A 26397-nucleotide genomic window follows, 5' to 3' on the forward strand; every position below is an offset into this window, starting at 1 on the left:
TTGCAGTAGCCGAAGAAGGGTCGCAGAGCCGGGATACAACCGAATACGTTTATTCCGATGACTACATGTGTGAAACCATTATTTGCTGAGGGATGAAGGGTGTGCCTTGCAAAACCGATTCTGATAGTTGCAGTGGGAAGTGCACTACGAATGCAAGTAATCAACTTGTCTGCTCACCCTGGCCTAGTCCCCATTAGGAGATGGGTGACTCACTCACTTTATTAAACATATTCTCTCTTTAGTTGTGCAACTCGGAAAATAAATGTAGCTAATATTGCTATTGTCCCTGTTATTTGCTTTTGTTGCCAATAATAATTCAAAATTACGTATTATTATTATTATTATTATTATTATTATTATTTTATTTAAATTTTAAAATGTGATCAACAATCGATCGAAAAATAATACTACTATTGCAAAATAAATCATTATTATTAATTAAGAAAATAAAATAACAAAAATAAAATAGAATTTAACTATGTCGTAGATGAACCAAACATTTAGAAGAAAAAAACGTAATAGAATCACACACAACACATTGACAGTCATAGTCGTCCCTTAGATTCATACTCAAATATTTTTTTGGTTTCGTGAATTTTTTTTATAAGTTTGTGTTTAAATGTTCGAAGAAACTATGAACATTTATGTAGATTGAAAGATGCGGTCAATATAACTGTTGATTTTTACTCTTTTATGATAGAATTTAACTAATTATTTTTCGAATTTGAGTCTGTTGTATTGTCTTAAGTAATTTGTTTATATTTTGTGTTTATCTCCTAGGGTGTAATCTAATATTTGTTATTGTCTTTTTTCTTCCATAAACAACAATTGGTAATTTAATGGTTGAATGGCCTAATTGAAAAAAATATTAATTCGATGGTTAAAATAGAGTCGATACTATAGTTTAATGTCTATATAGGTACTTTACCCTACAGTTTAGTATAAAATTTAGCCGGCATCTGGCAGCTTCTGAGGTCACCAACTCTGTCTTCCTCAACTTTCCGATTTTTGTTTATTTTCGTTTTTCTCTATCACTTCCTCTTTTTTACAGCCGCATTCAATCTATCTTTATGATCAAACTTTCCATCTCTTCAAATGAAAGGTAAAAAATATTAAAACTTTTTATTCATTTTTCTTTTATTTTAATACAAAAGTTTTTTTTTTGTTAATTACATATCTTATGATTTGTTTTTATTATGAGAATTTTATGTCATCTTGTTATTTGAGTAAATATGGATGAACCTATTTTAGTTTATGGCTTATACCTCACATTTGTTTTCATTAAATTGATGTTACTGTGTTTTTGAATTTGGATTAGATTAAATTATCGATTTTTTTTTAGTTTAAATGATTATTTATGAATTATGAATGAACTCTTACTTCTGATTTGTTTAATAGTTACATATATTTAATAGTGATAACTGGTTTGTATTATTTGTTAAAATACTTACTTAGAGGTCGCCAAAATTTCCACCCCAAATTATTCGAGGGAATGTAAAAAATATATAAACTTTTAAGTGAATCAGGTCGAAAAAAGAACGGAATAATAATAGTTAATGTTGAGGTTAGCTGAATGCTAAAGCCAGTTCAAGGAACAAGGGAGGTGAAAATTATCGGTTTTAATGGAGTTGAAGAAATGATTTAGATGACACTCAACTATTAATTAAGAGTTTTTATCCATCTCAAAATCTGATAAAATTGCAAATTTTATGCAGCAATGTCAGGGAAGGTTGTTCAAAATGTTTTTATTGCACAATTCTACCAACAGAGTAGGCAGTTCGAGACCCGATATCAAAGGGACAGTTGTGCCCCTTATACGCGCACCTTGCCTCCTTTTCATGGAGGGAAGCTAGCATGGACTAGCATCTCCTCCATGCAAGTGCGCCACAACTTACCGAAATACCAGAGTGGTTTTGTTAACCGAGGAACCTTTTACTGCAGTGGTCTGTTCGAGTCTCTCTATCCAGTTCATATCAAATGCAACAATTTGTGTGTTAAATGAAACAAAAAGCACTAATTTTCTTTGAATTTCTATCATCCATAAGATCGACCTTGTCTTTTTCTTTTACATTTATTGTATCATTTTCTGGTTATCAAGGTAGACTCCTATCTATTTATAGGATGTCATTATATCTTTGAATTTTTCTTTTGTATAGTCCATTGAAATTTTAAAGTTTCTATCTTCTGAATTCTTTTATTTACATTGGGAACTTGAACTGCAGCGGCTTCATCTGCTACTGCAATACCATCTCTGGACAAAGTTGATTTTCTGAAGCTTCAAAATGGCAGGTGAGAAATCTATCCCATTGCATCCTGCATTTAAACTTATAAGTTATAACCTTCTTAATTGATATTTCAGCTTGAGTGTTCCTCAACCATTAATCCACATATGCTATCGTTCCTGTCTTCTTGGATTATCCAATCTTAACTGCATTTCAAATCTATTAATTATGTGTTATTGATTTGATTGATTTTAACTAATTTTTCTGTGCCCTTGAATTCTATTGATATAAGGCTAATTGAACAAATAACATTTCTACGAAGGTGAATCTAAACACCAAAAGAACGCAATTAACAAAATGCAGCTCAAGCATAGGCCAACCATATGTATACTCCGTTTTTTTAGTTGATAGGGCTACAGTATTTTAATGGAACCAAAATGTTTTACTGTTGCTTTTGTTTGATTTTAACTTGTTTCCTCGTAGTTTTTATCTATGGCTATCAAAGATTGCTTCTTCATTCATTCCCCTGATGGTCATACAGTGATATTCGAGGTGTGGCTGTTTCTGGTGTTGAGGAAGAGCCAGTAAGCCTTATTGAGCCAGTTACGGAGGCTATAGCTGCTGCTTTTGCTGCATGGTTGTTAGATAAGAAAAAGGCTGATGCATCTCAAAAGTTGAGAGTTTCCATTGGCCATGATTCTCGTATATCTGCACAACAATTACAGGTATCTCCCTTATGTTAGTGTTCAGATGTAAGTGTTGGTGTGTACCTTATCCGCCTTTCATCCCTAGATTTTACATTTTTTCTGTTTTTGAAGTATTTTTCTAGTCCTTGGATCTTCTTATTGTTACTTCTATCATCATCTGTGACATGAACTCTGTGGCATAACTTTCATATATGTTGCTGGTAGTTATTTTCAAATTTTATGTATAAAATGGTAAGAAAGAAGACTCTCGATTTCATTGGGGATGATGTTTCCATTTCTTAATGCCGGTTGTCTGTTTTTCTTCCATGACAATTTTGTCTATTTTGATTTTATAAATATTCAGAAACCAGGAGTGTATGAACGCTCTTTTTGACATATGTTACTGGAATCATTAATGATATAGCATATTTCCTGCCTATGAATAAACCTTTTTTGGTTTCTGAAAATCGAACAATTGGCTTTCCAGGATGCTGTTTCCCGAGGCATTGCTAGTGCAGGACTTGAAGTTGTTCAATATGGGTGAGTTATGATATTCCATTTTCATGTTAATCTGAAAATCCAATGACATTAATACCTATTTCAAGGTCATACAATTCAAACTGTGTCTAAGATTCAGGTAGTTCAGATATGAACTATCTAAGATAGCAGTCACTAGAGTTGTTTCTCAAGTACTGTCACTGAAAGTGTTAGCGTGCATTATTATCGAGAACAGAAGTTTTCTACATCAATATACTGTTAACTAAGTGACGTTCTTTTTCCTTTTTCAGTTTAGCATCTACACCAGCAATGTTCAATAGTACACTTACAGAAGATGAGGCATTTTTATGTCCAGCTGATGGGGCTATTATGATAACAGGTAGCCTATGGCTCTATTCTTCTGTGTGGATAGCTGCTAGCATCCGTGAACATGTAAAAGTTTTTTTTACCTATGCGACATGTAATGTAAGAGTTCACATACTCGAAGATTCAGCGACAGAGTCTCATTATCATTATACTTGATGAACAGTGTCATGGAAACCGGAATATCTTCAATTAAATTGATTTCCTTTTCGTAGTTAATTTGTTTCCTAATAAGCTATTCTCTTGTGAACAGCTAGTCATCTTCCTTATAACAGGAATGGGTTCAAGTTCTTCACTAATGCCGGAGGTCTAGGGAAAAGTGACATAAAAGACATCTTGGAACGTGCTGCAAAGATATACAGTGATTTCCTATCCAAAGGTTATTCGGTAAAAAATGCTCCAGAATTGGTCAAAAAGGTTGACTATATGACTGTCTATACATCTGATCTTGTGAAGGCAGTCCGGAAGGCTTCTGGGAATATAGGTAATAACCTCCTAAATTTTAAATGATTAATTATCGATCTTTCTTTCTTTCTTCATCATGGGAAGTGCAATATAAACCGAGCTGCATATATTTCTTTGGTGTTTATGATCTTTCACAAATGTTGCTTAAGTATATTTATCACAACTTGTTATCAACTATTAGAGAAGCCGCTGGAGGGATTCCACATTATTGTCGATGCAGGAAATGGTGCAGGAGGTTTTTTTTCAGTAAGTTCGCATGAGTTCTGTAACATCCTCCATGCCGGGTTAGTGATTAATTTGCAAAGTTTCAACATTTGGTGATTAAAGTAGAACAATTATATAGTTTAAAAATAAAGGTTGGTAAATATGAGATTAAGGTGAGGACCAAATGGTCATTTGCAAGGGGAATTTTTAATTAAATAAAATGCTATGGGGTATATGAGAACACGTGTATTCCAGAACCTCCCATTTCTTCTCCCTTCTTCCTCATTTTCTTCTCTTCCTTCTCTCAACGTTGGGCTTGCATTTAAGGTAAGAATCTGAACTTGATAGTTTCTTTGATGTTTTATGATTGGAAATGAAAGCTTGGATGTTATATAAGCTAAAGGAAAGCTTATATGACATTAAAACAACAAGATTAGGGTTTTAGAGATAGATTTGGAAAATGAGTTTATAGATGAGATTTTGATATGGATGAGGTTTTGATGTTTGAATCAGAATTTTGACTTGTCAATAAGCTAATTAAGAAGTATGAGGGGTTAGAATTCAAATTAGAACATATTGGAATTTGAGTTGGATTCTTAAATGCTACATGGAGAATTAGATTTCTAAGTTTTAGAGGTATTTAATGGATAATAATTAGTTTAAGTAAGTGTATGAGAGCTAAGAGTAGTAAAGGGATTGAAATATGTATGTTTGAGTTGAAATTAGATGATTTTCGGGCTAAAAATAGGATTTCTGGGTTAGGGGAATCGGTACCCATTCAAGGGGAACCGATACCCCTTCAACGAATATGATTTCCAGAATGCTAGAGGGGAATCGGTACCCCCAGGGGGGGAACCGATACCCCCTCATCGTATATGAATTCCAGATTGCTTAAGGGGAATCGATACCCCAGGGGGGGGAACCGATTCCCCCATGAGAAAAAGAAGAAGAAAGAAAAGAAAGCAAGACTAAGCTATTAATTCTTTTAATTAGTAAGCTATTAAAGCTTAATTTCAAGACACAGACGTCTGATGATCATCTTAAAAAAATTATGTTTATGTAGATACCGAGCCTACTCGAGTTCGGGAACAATCTACAAGTAGGATCGATCGAGGAAAAGGCAAAGAAGTATAGGTGAGTGCATATGCATAACATGAATACAGTAGTATATTCAGTTCTAGACTTGTGATAAGTCTAGATTCCATATTTTGACACATGATTACATTCCATATTATGATACATGACATGAATTTGTATTAAATGTATTACATGACATGAATTCATCTTATATGTATTACATGACATGAATATGCAGAAAAGTTCTATGCACTATGTGATAAAAGTATGTAAATGATATGCCTATGTGTTAAAGGTATGGAAATACTATGTCTACGCGATATGAACTACGGGAAATGTATAAGCCCATGTTATGTAGATGAGAACTATAGGTATAGTTGGCATGCCAAGGGTAGAGGGTATACTCGGTTCTTTAGGACATATGTATATCCTTTGGAACCTGTGTGAAGTCTTGAAAGACACATACTTGATCCATAGTATATGTATATGATTCTTAAAGGATTCTACGTGGTCCTTATGGACAAAATTCTACGGGCACTTCGGTGCAATTCTACGGGCACTTCGGTGCAATTCTACGGGCACTTCGGTGCATTTATACGAGCTGTGGTGACAGCATAGTGCACAACCTCACATTACTCAAATACCTTAGGTTCTCAATATGCTATCATGGGCCAATAAACTTATTAATACTGAATAATGAATGTTACAGTCATACGCTTACAGGTATGGATATTGTTAAAGTATACTACATTGATTAGTTACATGTTTGCATCTCATCTCATATGATCCTGACATATTCATTACAATACATTGCCTTATTATTGTTGCCTCACTAAGTCGATGACTTAGCGTGTGAGTGTTTCACACGTAGGATCCGAGGAAAATAGAAGAGACAGGTGAAGCAGCTTGACAGTATTACTCCTGCAACCATCAGATCAGAAGCAACTTATCAGTAGGTTATTTTGTTATGTAAATAGCAGTTGGCATGTAATTAAAGAGTTAAGTTGTGTATGCTCTGAATATTTTTGTAAACTTATATTACAGTATGTATATTATTGTATTTTCTTAATACAAGTCCCAATATTTTACTATTATTTATTAAGAGTGTGTTTTAAAGTCAATGTAGTATCTCTGACTCATATCCGGGTCGGGTATGGGTTGGGGGTGTTACATTTAATGGTATCAGAGCTATGGTTTAGCCGATTCTAGGCATAAACCAGAGTCTATGGAGTCTTTAAATGGAATACATGCCAACAAATGGTGATAACTTCTGATCTGGTATAGTATGAGTATGCTGTTTTGCTAATAGAACAATGTGTATATTCTTATTAGATGTCCGGACATAATAGCTCCCGAAGTGAAGCGGGAGAAGATAGACATGCTGAAAGCAGTAATTCACCTGCCCTGGCCAGGCAAGGTGAAGAACAGGCATCTCAAGGAGTGCCTGTGCAAGATCAAGATACGTTCTTCAGAACGTTAGACGCTATTCTGACGCGTCTTCAACCTCCTGCTCCACTAACTCCACGAATTAATGTAGCAAAAGAATTGAGAAGTTTAGGAGCTCCCGAGTTTAAGGGAGAAGCTGATGAAGGTCCGGTGTCAGCGGATCTTTGGTTGAATGATTTGAAAATCATGTTAGATGGTCTCCACTGTTCCGAAGTGGAGAAATTAGATGGAGCTGTGTCTTTACTAAGGGGTCAGGCGAGGATATGGTGGACGAATGTCACCATGAGGATGTCAACCGACCAGTTGACTTGGTCTTTGTTTTTAGAAGAATTTAAAAGCAAGTACATTGGGGATCAGTTTATCCGCCAAATGAAGCAGGAATTTATGAGTTTGAAGCAGATGAGCCGCTCTGTGTATGAGTACGAATGTGAGTTTAATAAGCTGAGCAGGTTTGCAGCCGAGCTTGTGCCTACTGAGAAAGATGCTTGTGAATGGTTCGTGGAGGGCTTGCGCCCTAGGCTTAAGGAAATGTTGATAGTATTAAACTTGTCCTCGTTCCAGGAGGTGATCAATCGTGCAAAAGCTCTTGAAAGGGCTCAGAATGAAAGATTTGGGGACTCAAGGGTTCAGACATCAAAGAGGACGACTACTTATTCTGGTTCAACACCAACAAAAAGGGGAAGAGACTCGGGATTTCGATCACAAACTAGATCAGAATCAGTTGCATCGTCTGCTAGGGGAGCAAGTCAGGCAAGACCTAGACAGACGCAGTCAGTAGAATCTGGTGCTGGGAGATCTACTCCAGGTCAAAGGAAACATTGTGAGCACTGCGGGAAAAATCATTATGGGGAGTGTCGTATGGCAGCTGGGACTTGTTTTCGATGCGGGGATGCTGGACATTTTGTCCGGGACTGTCCCTTGATGGTTGGGGAGCCGGCACCATCTGGAAGAGCTGGTTCTTTTTCACAAAGAGGCCGAGGAAGAGGCAGAGGAAGGAACCCGTCTGAATTCTCTGCTCAACCTGAAGTTCGATCCACTGCTCGAGTATACAACCTAAAGACAAGTGAAGACCGTGATGACCCTGATATTATAGCAGGTACTTTTCAGTTGTATGATAAATTGGTATTGGTACTGATTGATCCGGGTTCTAATTATTCTTATATTACAAGTAAGTTAGTAAAGGAGTTGGGGATTCCCTTAGAAGCTACGAGTAATGAGAATATAGTAACAACTCCGTTAGGCCAGAGTGCCCGGGTGAATAAAGTTTGTAAGGGGTGTCCCATAAAGATTCAGGGAATTGAATTCCCTGCTAATCTGATGGAATTACCCTTTGACGAGTTTGAAGTGATTCTGGGAATGGATTGGTTGTTTCGGTATTATGGAGATGTTAGTTGCAGATTGAAAAAGGTAACTCTGAAAAGTCCAGACGGAATAGAGATAAGTGTGAACAGTGAAAAGTTTAATCCGTTAGCAAATGTAATATCAATGATGTCTGCCAAGAAATTATTGCTACAAGGATGTCAGGGTTTTCTGGCAAATGTGATTGATTCAAGAGCTCAAGAGAAAAAGTTAGAGGAAATTCCAATAGTTCGAGAGTTCCCTGATGTTTTTCCTGCTGAATTGCCAGGATTACCTCCGGATAGAGAGGTAGAATTCCAAATAGAAATAATGCCGGGAACAGCTCCGATTGCAATGGCACCTTATCGAATGGCTCCGAAAGAATTGCAAGAGTTAAAGCATCAATTACAAGAATTGCTAGAGAAGGGATTTATCCAACCAAGTGTATCGCCTTGGGGAGCTCCGGTGTTATTTGTTAAAAAGAAGGATGGATCAATGCGTCTTTGCATTGACTATCGACAGCTTAATAAGGTGACCATCAAGAACAAGTATCCCCTTCCGCGCATTGATGATTTGTTTGATCAACTAAAAGGAGCTTCGGTATTTTCAAAGATCGATCTACGTTCGGGTTATCATCAATTGAAGATCCAGGAGAAAGATACTCCGAAGACAGCTTTCAGAACGAGATATGGTCATTATGAATTCATAGTAATGCCATTCGGAGTAACGAATGCACCTGCTGCTTTCATGGATCTTATGAACAGGATTTTTCAGCCCTACTTGGACCAGTTTGTTGTTGTCTTTATTGATGACATACTGGTGTACTCGAAATCCCATGAAGAGCATAGCACACATCTGAGGATCGTCTTGCAAATTTTAAAAGATAAAAGTTGTATGCCAAATTGTCCAAATGTGAGTTCTGGTTAAGGGAAGTAATTTTCTTGGGGCATGTGATCTCGGCAGTTGGGATTAGAGTAGACCCTCAGAAAGTTAAAGCTATAATGGATTGGGAAGTTCCTAAGAATGTGTCTGAAGTTCGGAGTTTTCTGGGACTTGCCGGTTACTATCGAAGATTCGTTAAGAATTTTTCGATGATTGTGCTGCCTCTAACAAAGCTAATGAGAAAGAACGTACCATTTGTTTGGACTTCCGAATGTCAAGAAAGTTTCGAAGCTTTAAAGAGAATTCTGACGGAAACTCCGATATTGGTTCAACCGGAATCTGGCAAGAATTTTGTAGTATACAGTGACGCATCCCATAACGGGTTGGGGTGTGTATTAATGCAAGAAGGAAAAGTGGTAGCGTACGCATCGAGACAGTTGAAAACACATGAAAGGAATTACCCCACACATGATTTAGAAATGGCTGCGGTAGTATTCGCTCTCAGGATTTGGCGTCATTATCTTTATGGGGAACATTGTTACTTATATACGGATCATAAGAGCCTGAAGTACCTGATGACTCAAAAGAATTGAATTTGAGGCAACGTAGATGGGTAGAGTTCTTAAAGGACTACGATGTGATAATTGACTATCATCCCGGAAAGGCTAATGTGGTCGCAGATGCTCTGAGTAGAAAGACGTTTGCAGTTTTACGAGCTATGGATGCAAGATTATCTTTAACGGGAGACGGTGGTCTTTGTGCAGAATTAACCCTTAAACCAGCATGGTTGGAACGAATAAGAGAATTGCAAGGTAAAGATGAAATGTGTTTGAAAAGAATTGAGCAAGTAAAGAATCAAGAGATTAAAGACTTTGAGATTAAGTCAGATGGAAATATATATTGTAAAGGAAGAATTGTAATACCTGACAATGAAGACTTGAAGAAAGAAATATTAACAGAGGCTCATTGCAGTCCGTTAACGATGCACCCGGGTGGAACCAAGATGTATATGGATTTGAAGGATCGATTTTGGTGGTCAGGGATGAAGCGAAGCATCACAGAATTTGTGTCTAAATGTTTGATATGTCAACAAGTCAAAGCCGAACATCAAGTTCCATCAGGATTATTGCAACCGCTTTTAATTCCTCAATGGAAGTGGGAAAATGTTACGATGGATTTTGTTTCGGGGTTACCCTTGACTCCAAACAAAAGAGAATCAATCTGGGTAATTGTTGATCGATTAACTAAGTCAGCGCATTTCCTCCCTGTTAGAACGGATTTCTCTATGGAAAAGTATGCAGAGCTGTATATTAGAGAAGTTATTAGATTGCATGGAGTACCTGTTTCCATAGTCTCTGATCGGGACCCTCGATTCACTTCTAGATTCTGGAAATCTTTGCATGGAGCGTTGGGGACTCGTTTAAACTTTAGTACGGCTTTTCATCCTCAGACTGATGGGCAATCAGAGAGAACTATTCAGATATTGGAAGACATGTTGAGAGCGTGCGTAATGGAATTTAAAGGATCATGGGAAAAGTATTTACCGCTGGCAGAGTTCGCTTACAACAATAGTTATCATTCGAGTATCAAGATGGCTCCCTATGAAGCATTATATGGAAGAAAGTGTCGTACTCCATTAAATTGGTATGAACTCAAAGACCGAAGTGTTCTTGGTCCGGATTTAATTCAAGATGTAGAACAGAAAGTTCGAGGAATTCAGCATAACCTCAAAGTGGCCTCTGATCGGCAAAAGTCCTATTCTGATCTTAAAAGGAAAGAAATTGAATTTCAAGTTGGAGATAAGGTGTTTTTAAAAGTGTCTCCATGGAAGAAGGTGTTGAGATTTGGTCGGAAAGGAAAATTGAGTCCTCGGTTTATTGGACCATATGAGATTGTAAAGAGAGTAGGACCTGTAGCATATCAGCTATTTTTACCCCCTGAGATGGAAAAGATACATGATGTTTTTCACGTTTCAATGCTTCGAAGATATAGATCTGACCCTTCTCATATCGTGACACCAGAAGAGATTGAGGTTCGTCCTGACTTGACTTATGAGGAAGAACCGATTCAAATTTTAGCCCATGAAGTTAAGCAATTGAGGAACAAGACCATTCCTTTGGTCAAAGTGTTGTGGAGGAATCACAGAGTAGAAGAAGCAACGTGGGAGCGTGAAGAGGATATGCGACATCAATACCCTCATTTGTTCGTGCAATGAAAATTCGAGGACGAATTTTCTTAAGGGGGAGAGATTTGTAACATCCTCCATGCCGGGTTAGTGATTAATTTGCAAAGTTTCAACATTTGGTGATTAAAGTAGAACAATTATATAGTTTAAAAATAAAGGTTGGTAAATATGAGATTAAGGTGAGGACCAAATGGTCATTTGCAAGGGGAATTTTTAATTAAATAAAATGCTATGGGGTATATGAGAACACGTGTATTCCAGAACCTCCCATTTCTTCTCCCTTCTTCCTCATTTTTCTCTTCCTTCTCTCAACGTTGGGCTTGCATTTAAGGTAAGAATCTGAACTTGATAGTTTCTTTGATGTTTTATGATTGGAAATGAAAGCTTGGATGTTATATAAGCTAAAGGAAAGCTTATATGACATTAAAACAACAAGATTAGGGTTTTAGAGATAGATTTGGAAAATGAGTTTATAGATGAGATTTTGATATGGATGAGGTTTTGATGTTTGAATCAGAATTTTGACTTGTCAATAAGCTAATTAAGAAGTATGAGGGGTTAGAATTCAAATTAGAACATATTGGAATTTGAGTTGGATTCTTAAATGCTACATGGAGAATTAGATTTCTAAGTTTTAGAGGTATTTAATGGATAATAATTAGTTTAAGTAAGTGTATGAGAGCTAAGAGTAGTAAAGGGATTGAAATATGTATGTTTGAGTTGAAATTAGATGATTTTCGGGCTAAAAATAGGATTTCTGGGTTAGGGGAATCGGTACCCATTCAAGGGGAACCGATACCCCTTCAACGAATATGATTTCCAGAATGCTAGAGGGGAATCGGTACCCCCAGGGGGGGAACCGATACCCCCTCATCGTATATGAATTCCAGATTGCTTAAGGGGAATCGATACCCCAGGGGGGGGAACCGATTCCCCCATGAGAAAAAGAAGAAGAAGAAAAGAAAGCAAGACTAAGCTATTAATTCTTTTAATTAGTAAGCTATTAAAGCTTAATTTTAAGACACAGACGTCTGATGATCATCTTAAAAAATTATGTTTATGTAGATACCGAGCCTACTCGAGTTCGGGAACAATCTACAAGTAGGATCGATCGAGGAAAAGGCAAAGAAGTATAGGTGAGTGCATATGCATAACATGAATACAGTAGTATATTCAGTTCTAGACTTGTGATAAGTCTAGATTCCATATTTGACACATGATTACATTCCATATTATGATACATGACATGAATTTGTATTAAATGTATTACATGACATGAATTCATCTTATATGTATTACATGACATGAATATGCAGAAAAGTTCTATGCACTATGTGATAAAAGTATGTAAATGATATGCCTATGTGTTAAAGGTATGGAAATACTATGTCTACGCGATATGAACTACGGGAAATGTATAAGCCCATGTTATGTAGATGAGAACTATAGGTATAGTTGGCATGCCAAGGGTAGAGGGTATACTCGGTTCTTTAGGACATATGTATATCCTTTGGAACCTGTGTGAAGTCTTGAAAGACACATACTTGATCCATAGTATATGTATATGATTCTTAAAGGATTCTACGTGGTCCTTATGGACAAAATTCTACGGGCACTTCGGTGCAATTCTACGGGCACTTCGGTGCAATTCTACGGGCACTTCGGTGCATTTATACGAGCTGTGGTGACAGCATAGTGCACAACCTCACATTACTCAAATACCTTAGGTTCTCAATATGCTATCATGGGCCAATAAACTTATTAATACTGAATAATGAATGTTACAGTCATACGCTTACAGGTATGGATATTGTTAAAGTATACTACATTGATTAGTTACATGTTTGCATCTCATCTCATATGATCCTGACATATTCATTACAATACATTGCCTTATTATTGTTGCCTCACTAAGTCGATGACTTAGCGTGTGAGTGTTTCACACGTAGGATCCGAGGAAAATAGAAGAGACAGGTGAAGCAGCTTGACAGTATTACTCCTGCAACCATCAGATCAGAAGCAACTTATCAGTAGGTTATTTTGTTATGTAAATAGCAGTTGGCATGTAATTAAAGAGTTAAGTTGTGTATGCTCTGAATATTTTTGTAAACTTATATTACAGTATGTATATTATTGTATTTTCTTAATACAAGTCCCAATATTTTACTATTATTTATTAAGAGTGTGTTTTAAAGTCAATGTAGTATCTCTGACTCATATCCGGGTCGGGTATGGGTTGGGGGTGTTACAAGTTCATCAAACTGCATTTCCTTCTTTTTGTTGATAAAATTGTGACGGCAGTTTGTTTACGGGGTTTGTCCTAAACGGTCTATTCTAAATGATTTTCCCAGGCTAAAGTACTTGAGCCTCTTGGTGCCATTACTTCTGGCAGTCAGTTCTTGGAGCCAGATGGTACTGTTTTGTCTTGGAAAATTTCCCCCCCTTTTTTTTTTGTGTGTGTGTGTTTACTTATTAACTTTATTGGGAGATATGTGGTTGTGGGATCAGGTATGTTTCCTAATCATATTCCGAACCCTGAGGATAAGGCTGCAATGAAAGCTATTACCGAGGCAGTTCTTAGCAACAAGGCCGACTTGGGAATCATCTTTGATACAGATGTAGATAGGTAATAGCTTGACTACCTATACATCAATTTTATCTTCTTCAACTCCTTTTCTTTATCCTCTCTGATGAGCATTGTCTTAAAAGGTCTGCTGCTGTGGATTCCACCGGTCATGAACTCAATCGAAATCGCTTGATTGCTTTAATGTCTGCCATTGTTCTCGAGGAAGTAAGTTTTTTCCCGACTCTATGTACAGTTTCTATACCCCCTCTATAAACAAATGGAAGTTTCTTTAAATTTTCTTTTTTCAATTCCGGTTTTCCTCTCACATTTAATCTCTTCATTTTGTTCCATTCAGCATCCAGGAACAACTATTGTTACGGACAGTGTGACTTCAGATGGGCTTACGTCATTCATTGAGAAGAAACTTGGTATCATAAAAACCAAACTTACATGCATCTAATTGCTTTGTTTCTTCTAGAGAAGACTCATAGTCTGAATTTCTTTTAGGGGGAAAGCACCATAGATTCAAAAGAGGCTATAAGAATGTCATTGATGAGGCGATTCGTTTGGTAAGTTTTATATTTTTGTCTTAGTTTCTGATATTTATATCAGTTATAGTTCCGCCTTGGAGTGCTATCTAAACAAGAAAATGGGATATCAACAACGTAATACTAATCATCTCACCCAAGCACTAGCGCCGAGCATTAGTCCATTGCCATTTACAAGGTAGATGGACTTCAATCAACAGATCGATATTAGCTCATATAGGAATGAGCAAAAACTCATCTGCATGCTAATATAGTCATTGATGATTCTTGGTCCATTTTTCATCATTCGGTACTGAAGATCATTCATTGTCACCTGCATACACCATGGTTGATCATCTTGTTAAACTTTCAGTTTGTTATCCATACTAATGTAAAATAATTGCTGACAGAACTCTGTTGGAGAAGAATCACATCTAGCTATAGAAACCAGTGGCCATGGAGCTCTCAAAGAGAATCACTGGCTTGATGATGGAGCATACTTGATGGTAAGCCATTTGATTTTATTTTGGGGATAAGCCTATTCTTGCATATTAGGTTGGCCCGTATATTTCAACAAAAACATTAACTTAAATGCACATACGATGTCATTTGACCTTCTGTTGAGTACAGGTCAAACTCCTAAATAAACTTGCTTCAGCAAAGGCTTCCGGTAGAGGTGATGGAAGCAAAGTTTTAACCGATCTGGTTGAGGGTCTGGAGGAACCGGCTATTGCCGTGGAGCTGAGACTAAAGATTAATCAGAGTCATCCCGATATTAAAGGAAGGTATGGTGCACTATATTGCTCTGATCATTTGATGCCCCATGGGTTTCTGTTAAAGTCGCTTACAGTTAGAAACTTGCAGATCCTTCCGGGAATATGGGGAAGCAGTGCTGCAGCACTTGGAAAACTCCATTGCTTCGAACCCCAAGCTTCAGAAAGCCCCAGTGAACTATGAAGGGGTAAAGTCTGATAGATACACATCGACTTTGTAATTTTTCACCATCTTACCGGTTTCACTATCTTGCTTCTGAACACAGGTTCGAGTTTCGGGATTCGGAGGATGGTTTCTTCTGAGGCTTTCGCTACACGATCCTGTCCTTCCTCTTAACATCGAGGTATGAAAATAGTATCCAACAAACTTCGTAAGTAGTTACAAGCACTGGTATTCATGGATTTGATAATAATATGAACGTGTCATAGGCGCCAAGCCACGAAGACGCTGTGAAACTAGGGCTCGAAGTAGCTTCTGCTGTGAAGGAATTTCAAGCTTTGGACACGTCTGCTTTAGACAAATTTGTCCAACCCCACTGAAATCTATCAGCTTTTGAGTTATTTTGTTGCAATAATGAGCTGGACTTCCTACTGTAATAATGGTAGTTTTGAGGTTGAGGAAGTTTCTTTGTATTTCTTTTTTGAGTAGTGACCTTAAACAGCTAAGAACTTGTTCAAGTTTATAGGCAATTTTCCAGGTCCCTAATAATAGAGATCCAATCATATCATCAAATCCATGGCTTTATACCTATATTTCGATTATTTTTCTCGAAATATCGAATACTTCTATTCAAATATACGAAAATCTTGAATATATTTGTATCTGATATTCACCTTAACTTGAGTAAACATAGCTTTATGGGTTGTGAATTGCGATACTTGAAGTGATTATGATATGCTAATGCTTTGTTTTCACAAGAATTTCTACCAAGACCTCGACTTCGAATTAATGAGCTATCTGGTACCCGAACAAGACAGCGAAGACAAAGCAGCTCGATGAAACTAAATCACATTGTAGGTTTCTTCCTGATTGCAAACATCTATATCATCAGCTTTGTATAGATCAATGGCTGAATAAGGATACACAATGTCCATTTTGTCGATACAAAACCGACTTGAAACATTAACATTACAAAATAAATACAGTAACTACAAATATTTGAAACGAATCCGGCAGGTTTAAACTATATACAAACTGATTTCATTTATCCTACATATTTGCATCTTCGACGAGTTCTTCGATGATACTGCTATGTTTGTACACAAATTCTATGCAGTGGTAAAGTTGTTAAGAAGCTTAATCATGAAGTTGAACTTCATGTCCGGTGCGGTCTTCGGCTTAGGCCAGTTTGCTCCTTCTGGCACCCTAATGCATTTGAAACCCTGGTCTTTGTAAAGTTTTGTGGAGCTGGGGTTGTTCAAATCGCAATGCAAAGCAACGGCACGACAGCCCCAGCTCCTTGCTTGAGCTTCTGCTTTAGCTATGAGCCTTTTAGCTATTCCCTGCCGACGGAATCTCTCCCGAACGGCAACATTTGATATGTATGCAATTCCAGTCCTACCATAAAGATTCTCGGGTATCATTTATTAATGACGAGATTAACAAGTAAAATACTTTCTGCATGTAAAGAGTTAACTTCAATCAAGAACAAAAAGTAACGAAATACCGACCAATGTTCAATGCACGACAACATTTACAGCAGATCTAAATATCTAATCTACTATACCTGCCTAAAACCAGAACCCTAGCATCTATAGAACACGGATATATGATGCCTCAAGTTGAGAACTGTGAATTGATAACTTATTCCATTCTTCTCTATTTGATAATCGTTATTTTTCTCGTCAAAATTTCATGCATTCTCACCTCAATGTGTCCTAGCCAGAAAAACCGGTTATTTTCACTAGATAACATTGAAGGAGAAAGAGATTTAACTGAGCTACTGGTATCCTCAAAGGTTTTAACAGCCAAAAATATCTGTCACGTAGAACTGTTCTTTAATAACGAACGTTCCGCCTTGTGCCAGAAATTTCTTTTTTAAGACACTGACACTAGGCATCCTTACCAACTATTGCTTATTCATACCCTAAAGATAAGGGATGCCGGAAATATTTCCAAATTTTTAAGACATTGTTCATCCTCTAGGGTATGGAAGAAATAGTCCGTAACAAAATGAAAAATATATAGCACAAAACAACAACGTAATTTGATAATCTATGTAGAAGCTTTGGAACATATCCAGCTTCTGGTAGTATTCACTTGGACTCTCATTGGTTACGAGATCTTGAATGATTACAACGGAGAAAACCTCTGTGCTTTTTTCCTTTCCAGCATTTCAGCTTGAACGGGCAGACAGAGGTTTCAGTTAATCAAACTAGGTCAGCGAAAATAGTAAACTAATGGTCCTGAAAGCCATTTATACAGCTTCAGAATAGTTATTTTGAACTAGAACACACGGATCATAAGTACTCAACCATAATCAGTTAAAAGCCTTAACTGTAATCGAACTACAGCATTTCGGAATTGTTAACAGATTCTGAAGACCATAAGTGTTGTTTATTGATAACATTAAGGGGTGACTAGACGGCTATGGTAAATTTGATGAGCTGCATTTATGCAAACATAAAATAAAAAAGTTTAGGACATTGACATCTTGCAGAATAAGTAGTTAACGGTTAATAAAAGAAGTTTCTTCGAGTAAATTTCAACCGGCATGTCGAAGCATTAAATGGCATTAAACTAGTATAGTCAAGTATCAAATAATTAAAATCACCTTCTCAGTCGAAGTGGTCCTTTTCGAGGAAGAAAATCAGCAACAGTATCGACGGTTAATATACCAGTCACATAACCTTTGTTAAGACTAAATTTCCCATTGAAACCTCCGACTTTGAAATCGTCAGCTCCAATAAAAAACGTGTCGTCAACCGAACCACCGATGACAGCAACCAAACATGTTCTCCTGCAACCAGTCGGAATCGAGAATCCGGACAGCATTGCCACCAGTCTATCAACTCGTAGCACGAAATCCAACGGGAAGGAATACTCGGGAAAGAACGAGCTGCAGTGAGTCTCGGCCACTTCCCAGCAGTCCTCTAACCGTGCCTCCCGAACAACAATCTCGGGAGACACGATCGGGAAGAGGTCGATGAATTGAGTAGCTCTACATGCTCCTGCACACAAATAACCAAACAAACAATGAACAACATCAACATTTCCAACAAATATAGCCTCTAATCATACCAATTTCATCGCCAACAAGACATATAATCAAGCAATTGGCAAAGTCAATGCAAAAACAACAAAACACCCAAATCCAACAAATCCATGCACAAACAAATCCACATGTTGACAAACACCAAAACCCCATTTTTTGTATTGAAAAAACATCAAAGAAATTCTTTAAAAAAACACCCATTAAAGACAGAATCTTTACCAAATTTGGGAACTGATGAGTCATGAGAAACCCTGGGAGGAGGAGGAGGAGGAGGAGGAGGAGAAAAGGGTGGCGGCTGCTTGATTGAAAGAGGGGATTTGAAGGAAGATGATGAGGACACGGTGAGTGAGGTGCCCAAGGTTAAGCTCCGCATTTCTAGGAGACTTTGGGCTGTCTCTGTTTCACCTCTCACTTGTCTCTCGCTGTCTTCTAATCTCTCCGGTGATTGTTTGATTGTTGAATCGAAGGGTAAGAATTACGAAGGAAGCAATAGATTTTGTTAACTAACAGACAAAAGTAGTAAGCAGAGGTAATAATTAAGCAATCTTTGGACACATATTTCGTTTACTTTTGTGTGGTTTGGTTAGCCTCTCCTTCTTCATAATCATCGTTAAACAACAACAACAAAACCCTGACCATAATCATCGTTAAAGACTACGATAAAAAAAAATTCTTTTTGAAAAATAATTTGAACCTGTTTCTTTTTCTTTTCGGTAAATTATATATATTTGACCGAATTAAATGGAATCAAATGAAAATATTAAATTAAGTAAAATTTGTACTTTTTTCCAATATTTGTTTGCATTTAATTCGATGATGGCCAGTGCCGATCAATAATGATAGTGATAAGTGTTGGTTAAAGATGAGAGATTTTGATCGAATTTAATGATTAAATTGATATTTTATTTAAAATTTAAAGATTAAAATAATATTTATTTTAAAATTCAATATCAAACTAATATTTTATCTAAAATTAAGAATCATATTAAAAACGAACGTCTTTTAATTAACATGTCATATTTGATGCCATCAAACTAATATAAGTTAATTATTTGATGACAGAAATGTAACAATCAATAATATATATACCAAAATTTAATAAATTAATAATATAAGTGGCTAAAATTTTTGATGACATCAATTTAATAAATTAATAATATAAGTGACTCTATTATATAATATGTATAATGTCAAAAAAACTTCTAACATTTGATTAAATAGTTATTTTAATCTTTATTATTTTTTTGAAGTATGTTGGCCCTCAATATTCTATTTTAGGACAAAAAGGCCCTTTGTAGAAGTAATCATTTAATTAACATGTGATTAACACTTTAAAAATAAAGATTTTTTACCTTAAAATAAAATATTAAAAGTTAAAATACTCTAAAGAATGAGAGTTAAAATAATTATTTAATTAAACGTTATGAAATTTTTTATTCTAAAATAAAATGTTGAACCAAAAATACTAAAGAAAATATGAAGATCAAAATAACCATTTTGATAAAAGTTTGAGGTTAATTTTGGCGCATATATAATAATAATATCCAACTCGTAATTCAAACCCGGTTCATCAACCTCCAAATCGGGTCATATAAATACCCGAAGTCCACGGAAAGGTCACTCATTTTCCAGATAGGCAGGCGGAGAAACGGTTTATTTTCGGGTCACCACTTTCCATCCCCTTGAGAGATCCCAGCGGCCGGCGGGACCTCTCTTTCTACCTTTTCCATCTCCATTCTCCGATAACCTTAGTAAACCAAGAAAGCTACAGTAATATTTGAACCTTCTTCTAGTATCTTCTGGATATTTCTCTAAAAAGTAGTTAGGGTTAGGGTTTTGGTAGTTTTTTTCTCCCTTTTCTTTTCCTTTCCCAAACTAGGAAAGAGCCATGTATGGTCTCCATCGGTCTTCGAGCGCGCCATTAAAGAACGGTCTTCCTCCTCAAGAGCTCCTTGACGATCTTTGCAGGTTTCACTTTTTTTTCAGAGAATTTGGTGTTTAAATTCCGTGATCGTTGTCTTTTTGGTTTATTTTGAGTAGCTTAGGATTTTTTGGTTATAGAAGAAGTAGCTGGATTAAGCTGTTTAATTGTTAAAGTTAGGTTTATTAGCACATGATTTTTATGTTCCTTGTTTAGAACTGTCTGTATTGAAGGTTCTTACTGTGATTAGTGGTAGGGAATGAACTTATTATGCAAACTAAACCTAGTTTTATTGCACATTTTGGTATCATGAATTCTTAATTGAAGTGCTCTAGCACTTTGAAAAATAATGTGATTTGGAAGCATGGTCCTTTGCATTATCTGTCAAGCACATTGTATTATCTTAACAAATTAATAGTTGCTAATCGAGGGTCATTCTAGCTATATACAAAATCGTTGATTTTTAAAAAAGATGAATAAATTTGTGGAACTACAGCGATCTATGGATTCGGTTCATATCTCCTGAACTATGTACTAGGATGAAAGATCTGTTGTGTGCGTTCTTTAGAATATAGACTTTGAGTAAGTAAGAGAAGGTTGAGTCAAAATAATTCGTTTTTTTTCCAAGCAGCTGTAGCCTTTATGCTGGGTTAACCAGTTAAGTTTAAGGTTTAAGCTCAAGAATGTTTAGATGTTAGATTGTGTTATAGGTAAATCATCTGTCCAAGTATAACACAATAGAATTTTTCCTACTAATTATTCTTTGACAAGTTGTGTACTAGTTTTTCACTGGATTTATTCTCATCAAACCAGCAAAACGCCAAGGAAATTGATTTTCTTTATAGCAAATTTATTTCTTATGTTTCACTGGTATGATCCAATTATTGGCTGATAGTTTGTTTGTATGATTTTACTCCCATGCTTTTTTTTATTTCCATGAGTATCATCATGACATTAAAATCACTACCATGATTAGGGAAGTAATTTCTTTTTCTCTCTCGATCCTTTCTGTTTTACTCTTTTCCCCTTCTGCTTTTATCTAAAGCTTAGTGCTAATAATTGTTGCGCAGTCGGTTTGTTTTAAATGTGCCGAAAGAGGATCAGCAGTCATTTGAGAGAATTCTCTTCCTTGTGGAGTATGCGCACTGGTTCTATGAAGACAACACAGTGGAAAAAAATCCATCGCTGAAGTCACTGAGTCTGAAGGAGTTCACTTCTCTATGTATCCTATATCTGATGACACTTTTTTGTTGTATAATGTGTTGCTAGGACTAGACATCCACCACTTAAAAGCGTGGGTTCCACATAATATTTTTTTGAGCTCACACAGGCAAAAATTTGGGTTGGTATACTCCCCTAGTTTATGTTATGATTACAAATATCTTGACTTCTATCTCATCTAATCTTTACCATTAGGATTTTGTAACAGGTAGTTTGAGGCTGAGCTTATACTAATAAGCTCCAAGTTGAAGGTTAGAGTTTATGCTATTAAATGTAACATAAGTCTAGATTTTTTTACTTGACATGATGACATCTTATTTTACTCTTGGAAGACTATCTTTATGGCAGTTTCCGACTTCCTTTTGTTATACCATGCTATTAGCATGGTCTGTTTTTTATTTCTCTGCTGTCTATATTCTCTATTTCCTTACTTCTCCGGGGAAAAAAAGGACTCTATTTCCTTAACTTGTTCCAGTGTTTAACAACTGCGATGTTTTAAGGCCTTACGTTGCTCATGTAGATGATATCTTTAAAGATTTCACTGATTATAAGGTTCGAGTTCCTGTAACTGGGGCAATTATTTTGGATGAAACATATGAACGGGTAAGTCTCTTCCTTTTGCTATATTAAAACAAAAAGTCCTTTGACCTCTCTAGTTTTGTTTCTTTTAGTAAATGCCACTTTTATGCCCCCTTTTTTATCCAGTTTAACAAGTTGACTTCATGGTGCTCAACTTTAACACTCTTAATACACATCAGGGAAATACATTCATGTATTTGTGCTAAAGAGCAGAAGTTTCCTGTTCTCTCTCTCTCTCTGTTTCTCTCAATTCCTCTTCTTCACTCTTTCCAAAAAATTCCAATCTTTTGATAATTTATCAGAGATTTTTCTGTTAGTGCATCTGTATTTCTTGGGTTTTTCATTCAAATATTGTTTTCTAATTGATTGAACTCAAGGAAAGCTATTCTTTGCAATTGAGTTCAAGTTGTATTACATTTTCTAGGATTGTCATATTTGTTGATGTCAATTAGTGAACTTTCATTCTAAGATTGTTTTACTTGTGTTTTTTTTTTCTGCATTTAATAGTGCATCCTAGTGAAGGGATGGAAAGGGACAAGCTGGAGCTTCCCACGTGGAAAGAAGAACAAAGACGAGGAGGACCATGCATGTGCCATTCGAGAAGTAAGCTTATTCACATGGATTTGATTTTATTATTATTAACTAATTTTTTTGTGTACGGATCGAAACTGACTCCTAAAGAATCAGATTGGAAAAGTATTTATTTTGATAGAAGTTTAACCTTTTGCACACAAGATGATCTATCCTATGTTGTATGAGCTCTTCAGAGAGTAATATTAGACTCTACTAGGTAATGCCGATGGCTATAGATTTAACGGTTGCTTCAGAATGATATTGCTCTCTAGTTGTAAATTATGTAGCTGCAGAAGAAACGTGGAATGTACATTATTTTATTAACTAGCTTTTTTGTCTGTTCATTCACCTCTCAATAGTAAAAGCTGGAGCAAGGTTTACAATCTCTCTATTAAACCTGTCATTGAACTTCATTTGGCATGGAGCCAATGGATATGTAAATTATGAACTGTAATTTATTCATTGCATGCTTCCCTTATTGTTTAGAGAACTAAAGAGTTGATGTTACTCTACTAATAAGATGTATCGAGTTTCTGGTGATAAGAGAATCCAGATAACTACTAATTAGTCATTGACTTCTTTTACATCTCTTTTCTTTCTCTATCTATGATTGTTGATGTACATTCAATGAAAATACAGGTCTTAGAAGAAACAGGCTTTGATGTTTCAGCTCTCCTAAACAAAGATGAACACATCGAAGTAATATTTGGCCAGCAGAGGGTGCGGCTATATATTATTGCTGGTGTAAAGGATGATACAGCCTTTGCCCCACTTACAAAAAAGGAGATCAGTGTATGTGTTTCTTTTGTTGATAAGATCAATGCCCTGATAGAAGTCTAATTTTAAGCAACCCTTCTGTATGTAGTTGCTATTTTCCTCAACTTCAGAAGATATATCCAATTAACTGGTGTTTAGAATGATCAATTGTCAAGAAACTCCCCGTTTGCACTGTTTATAATGATTAGTACCTGTCAACAATAAACACAGGACATTTGCATTACCTCTCATTACTGGGTCTTTCACTGCCTCATGGAAATGACAAAAATTAAAGGAGACCTTTAGGAAACTGCCAAGTGATTAAGAGGATATCTGAGACATTGCATTTGCATCTCTTAATAAGTAAAAATGTTGACAGCCAGCTTGGCATTGTTGCAGGAAATTGCTTGGCACCGGCTTGATGATCTTCAGCCAGCAACTAATGAAGTAATATCTCGTGGGATCACTGGCCTAAAGCTTTATATGGTGGCACCCTTCTTAGCGTGAGTATTTTGTTTTTACATTATGATTAATTTTCAAATGTTTTTACATTGTTGGGTAAATTGCTCATATATGATGTCTTTATGCAGATCTCTGAAGTCATGGATTTCAAAGCATCCGTCCCCACTACCTCCAAGACCAGATTTGCCACTAAAAGGTTTTTCCCTTTCCTTAATTTTGAAAGAGAATTAGTATTAGGCATCATGTGAACCTTATAAATGACAAAGGTAGTTCAAGAAAGTAAAACAATAAAATCTATTCTTTTGATCTCCAACAGTGCTTTTGTTACTAGAGGGATTATGGGTAATTAGCGAAAATTTAGATATGATCATATCTACTCCCAAGCCAGTGGCAATAGTGTCGTATTGGATTTGTTAATTATTTTTCTTTTCTCTCTTTTTTCCGTGACCTGTGGGTTTGTTTAATCTGATCAAAATATCATATTTGTTTTTGATAGAAGTTGGAGGTCTCATTAAAAACTCCCTTCGTATTCGTTCACATACTAAGAAGTATGTTAACGAACATTGGAAGGAAGAAAATAGTACCTCAAAGTTTATAATAATAATACCCAATACAAAAGATAACACGGAATATCCTCCTATGGTGATATTCACCATTACAACAAACACCTTAAGCTCATAAAACCTCATCCAAAGTCACAATCGAATCACCTTATTTCTAAATACACCTCCAGCAATAGAATTAAAACAACGCAACAGAACATAATACAAAAGGGACGCAACACCTGCAACCATATAAACTAAATCAAAACACAATTAGAGAGACAAGATCTAATGAGATTCGTCTTCTTCAGGAGTCCAAGAGTTTGGCTTGAATGAAGGCTCTATCTCATGCACCATGATCTTGAAGGAGTTGTCACCAACCTTCAATTCCAACGTCGCATCAATTCTCGCACCAGCCTTTGCGATGACTTGAATTTTTGCCCGATCAAAGGATGATGGTGACTGACAGCTTTCATCGATTGCTAGTAACTGACCCCAACAATCAGCAATGTTCTTGAAAGTATCCCAATTCCATACGTGAAACGGAACACCCTCGCAAACTAACCATACTCGGCGACACTCCATTACCAAACTCTCTGACCAAGCTTCGACTATGGAGAACCACTCTGCGAGAGTCTTTGATTTATCGTTCTCAACACTTCTCAATAAAGCAGAGTCTTCGAAAATCATTAATACTGCATTACCAGCAGCTCTCATTAAGGAGAAGCCAGTGAGGCCCTTTGCATGCATTTGTCTAGCGAGATGACCGATTTTGATAAATTCTTTGCACCATCCCACTAGACAATTGCTCAACACCTGAATCAAAATATCATATTATTTAAGATTTTTTAACCAAGCAATCTAAAAACACATATAGGAGCTTGATTTGAGCCTTAAATATTTTTGTTTGGTTTGTGTTTTAGTTACTTAACTCTGTCATTAATTAACTCAACTTCTGTGATTTCACATTCTGGCTTTATCTTAATCTACCTTTGATGTTCGACGGGAGAAAGTCTCAATGGCCTTCTCTCATTAGTTTAGATTTCAGATTATATTTTGATGAATCATCCATAATTTTGCATTTTGAATGGGTAATTGTTAACACGATATGTTCTCTCAAGATTCGGGTACTATGGAGATGTTTTATTGTTTGTTTTCTGATGGGTTGCTTTTCAAATTGTTAAGGAGTCTCTATTTGGAAAGCAAAGAACACTTCCGTAGGAAGTAACACAATGATTGTAGAGAGCCAATCCAATAAGCTTCCATCTGAAGCTAAGCCGCCTGACACCGGTCCTGGAAAGAGCTTCAGGGACTTTAAATTTGATACTGCCGCAATATTAAGAGCATTGGAAGGTAGCTTTTCTTCCTGAAGATCAGATCAAGTTGTTAGCATGACATCCTTAATGTTGGCATAGCTGGGACTTTTGGGTTGCTAGAACGTCATCAGTTGTAAAACACAGCATCGTCGTCCTAATCGGTTGTAAATTCTTGTGTCATGTCTGGGTTCGTTTGACATGTAAATTGTGTATAGAGAAAGAACCTTTGGTGGCAATGCATGCGGGTCTTGTTAATTGCTCTGTAAGTCGAAAAGTGGTGATTGGTGAAATACTAATACTACAGTAACCTTAGTATGTGGCTAACAGCTCCATCACTCACTTTGTTGATTCTTGTTATATCTTAATGTTGTATTTTATCTTCTTTGTAGACTTGGTTGATTGGGTGCTTCTGTTATTCTGGTTGTGTCAGGCATGAGTATTTTGTCGATTCGAATGTGTTTTTTTTTTTTTTTTTGCGAAGAACGAGTTTTTATTTTCATGTTTGAATATATTTTGTATAACAAATACTCGAGTATTTTGCTGGTACCGTGATAGTTAACAATGCTTGAAGTTGATAGCG

General features: G+C 36.3%; 3 protein-coding genes across 7 annotated transcripts; 2 read left to right on the top strand and 1 right to left on the bottom strand.

The window, feature by feature from the left end:
• Positions 1 to 951: 951 nt before the first annotated feature.
• LOC120213245 (phosphoglucomutase-like) lies at positions 952 to 15929 on the top strand. 4 transcript variants are annotated; one of them, XM_039211401.1, is made up of 18 exons: positions 952 to 1016; positions 1056 to 1098; positions 2219 to 2289; positions 2764 to 2947; positions 3396 to 3448; positions 3697 to 3785; positions 4023 to 4253; positions 4416 to 4480; positions 13718 to 13778; positions 13875 to 13992; positions 14076 to 14157; positions 14288 to 14360; positions 14440 to 14501; positions 14870 to 14965; positions 15090 to 15244; positions 15324 to 15420; positions 15499 to 15576; positions 15662 to 15929. In XM_039211401.1, the coding sequence occupies exons 2-18, from the start codon at positions 1096 to 1098 to the stop codon at positions 15770 to 15772; spliced, it is 1629 nt and encodes a 542-aa protein (XP_039067332.1). In that variant the 5' UTR covers positions 952 to 1016; positions 1056 to 1095; the 3' UTR covers positions 15773 to 15929. The 4 variants fall into 4 exon arrangements, with proteins under 4 accessions (XP_039067332.1, XP_039067331.1, XP_039067330.1 ...); XM_039211400.1 differs by adding an exon at positions 1712 to 1943 and having other exon boundaries at positions 972 to 1098; positions 2223 to 2289; XM_039211399.1 differs by adding an exon at positions 1716 to 1943 and having other exon boundaries at positions 973 to 1102; positions 2223 to 2289.
• On the top strand, positions 13799 to 26086 carry LOC120213246 (mRNA-decapping enzyme subunit 2-like). Of its 2 annotated transcripts, XM_039211404.1 has the most exons (9): positions 13799 to 13819; positions 20318 to 20415; positions 21439 to 21590; positions 22065 to 22192; positions 22676 to 22771; positions 23381 to 23533; positions 23897 to 24000; positions 24088 to 24155; positions 25687 to 26086. In XM_039211404.1, exons 2-9 carry the CDS (start codon positions 20336 to 20338, stop codon positions 25869 to 25871), a joined length of 966 nt encoding a protein of 321 aa, XP_039067335.1. In that variant the 5' UTR covers positions 13799 to 13819; positions 20318 to 20335; the 3' UTR covers positions 25872 to 26086. The 2 variants fall into 2 exon arrangements, with proteins under 2 accessions (XP_039067335.1, XP_039067334.1); XM_039211403.1 differs by lacking the exon at positions 13799 to 13819 and having other exon boundaries at positions 20060 to 20415.
• LOC120213248 lies at positions 16458 to 19019 on the bottom strand. The gene is made up of 3 exons (XM_039211405.1): positions 18667 to 19019; positions 18007 to 18403; positions 16458 to 16790 (listed from the first exon to the last, which is right to left on the bottom strand). Exons 1-3 carry the CDS (start codon positions 18818 to 18820, stop codon positions 16502 to 16504), a joined length of 840 nt encoding a protein of 279 aa, XP_039067336.1. The 5' UTR covers positions 18821 to 19019; the 3' UTR covers positions 16458 to 16501.
• Positions 26087 to 26397: the final 311 nt, after the last annotated feature.

Source organism: Hibiscus syriacus, unplaced genomic scaffold (assembly GCF_006381635.1).
Source record: "Hibiscus syriacus cultivar Baekdansim isolate YM2019G1 unplaced genomic scaffold, ASM638163v2 tig00110020_pilon, whole genome shotgun sequence".
NCBI classification, from domain to species: domain Eukaryota; kingdom Viridiplantae; phylum Streptophyta; class Magnoliopsida; order Malvales; family Malvaceae; genus Hibiscus; species Hibiscus syriacus.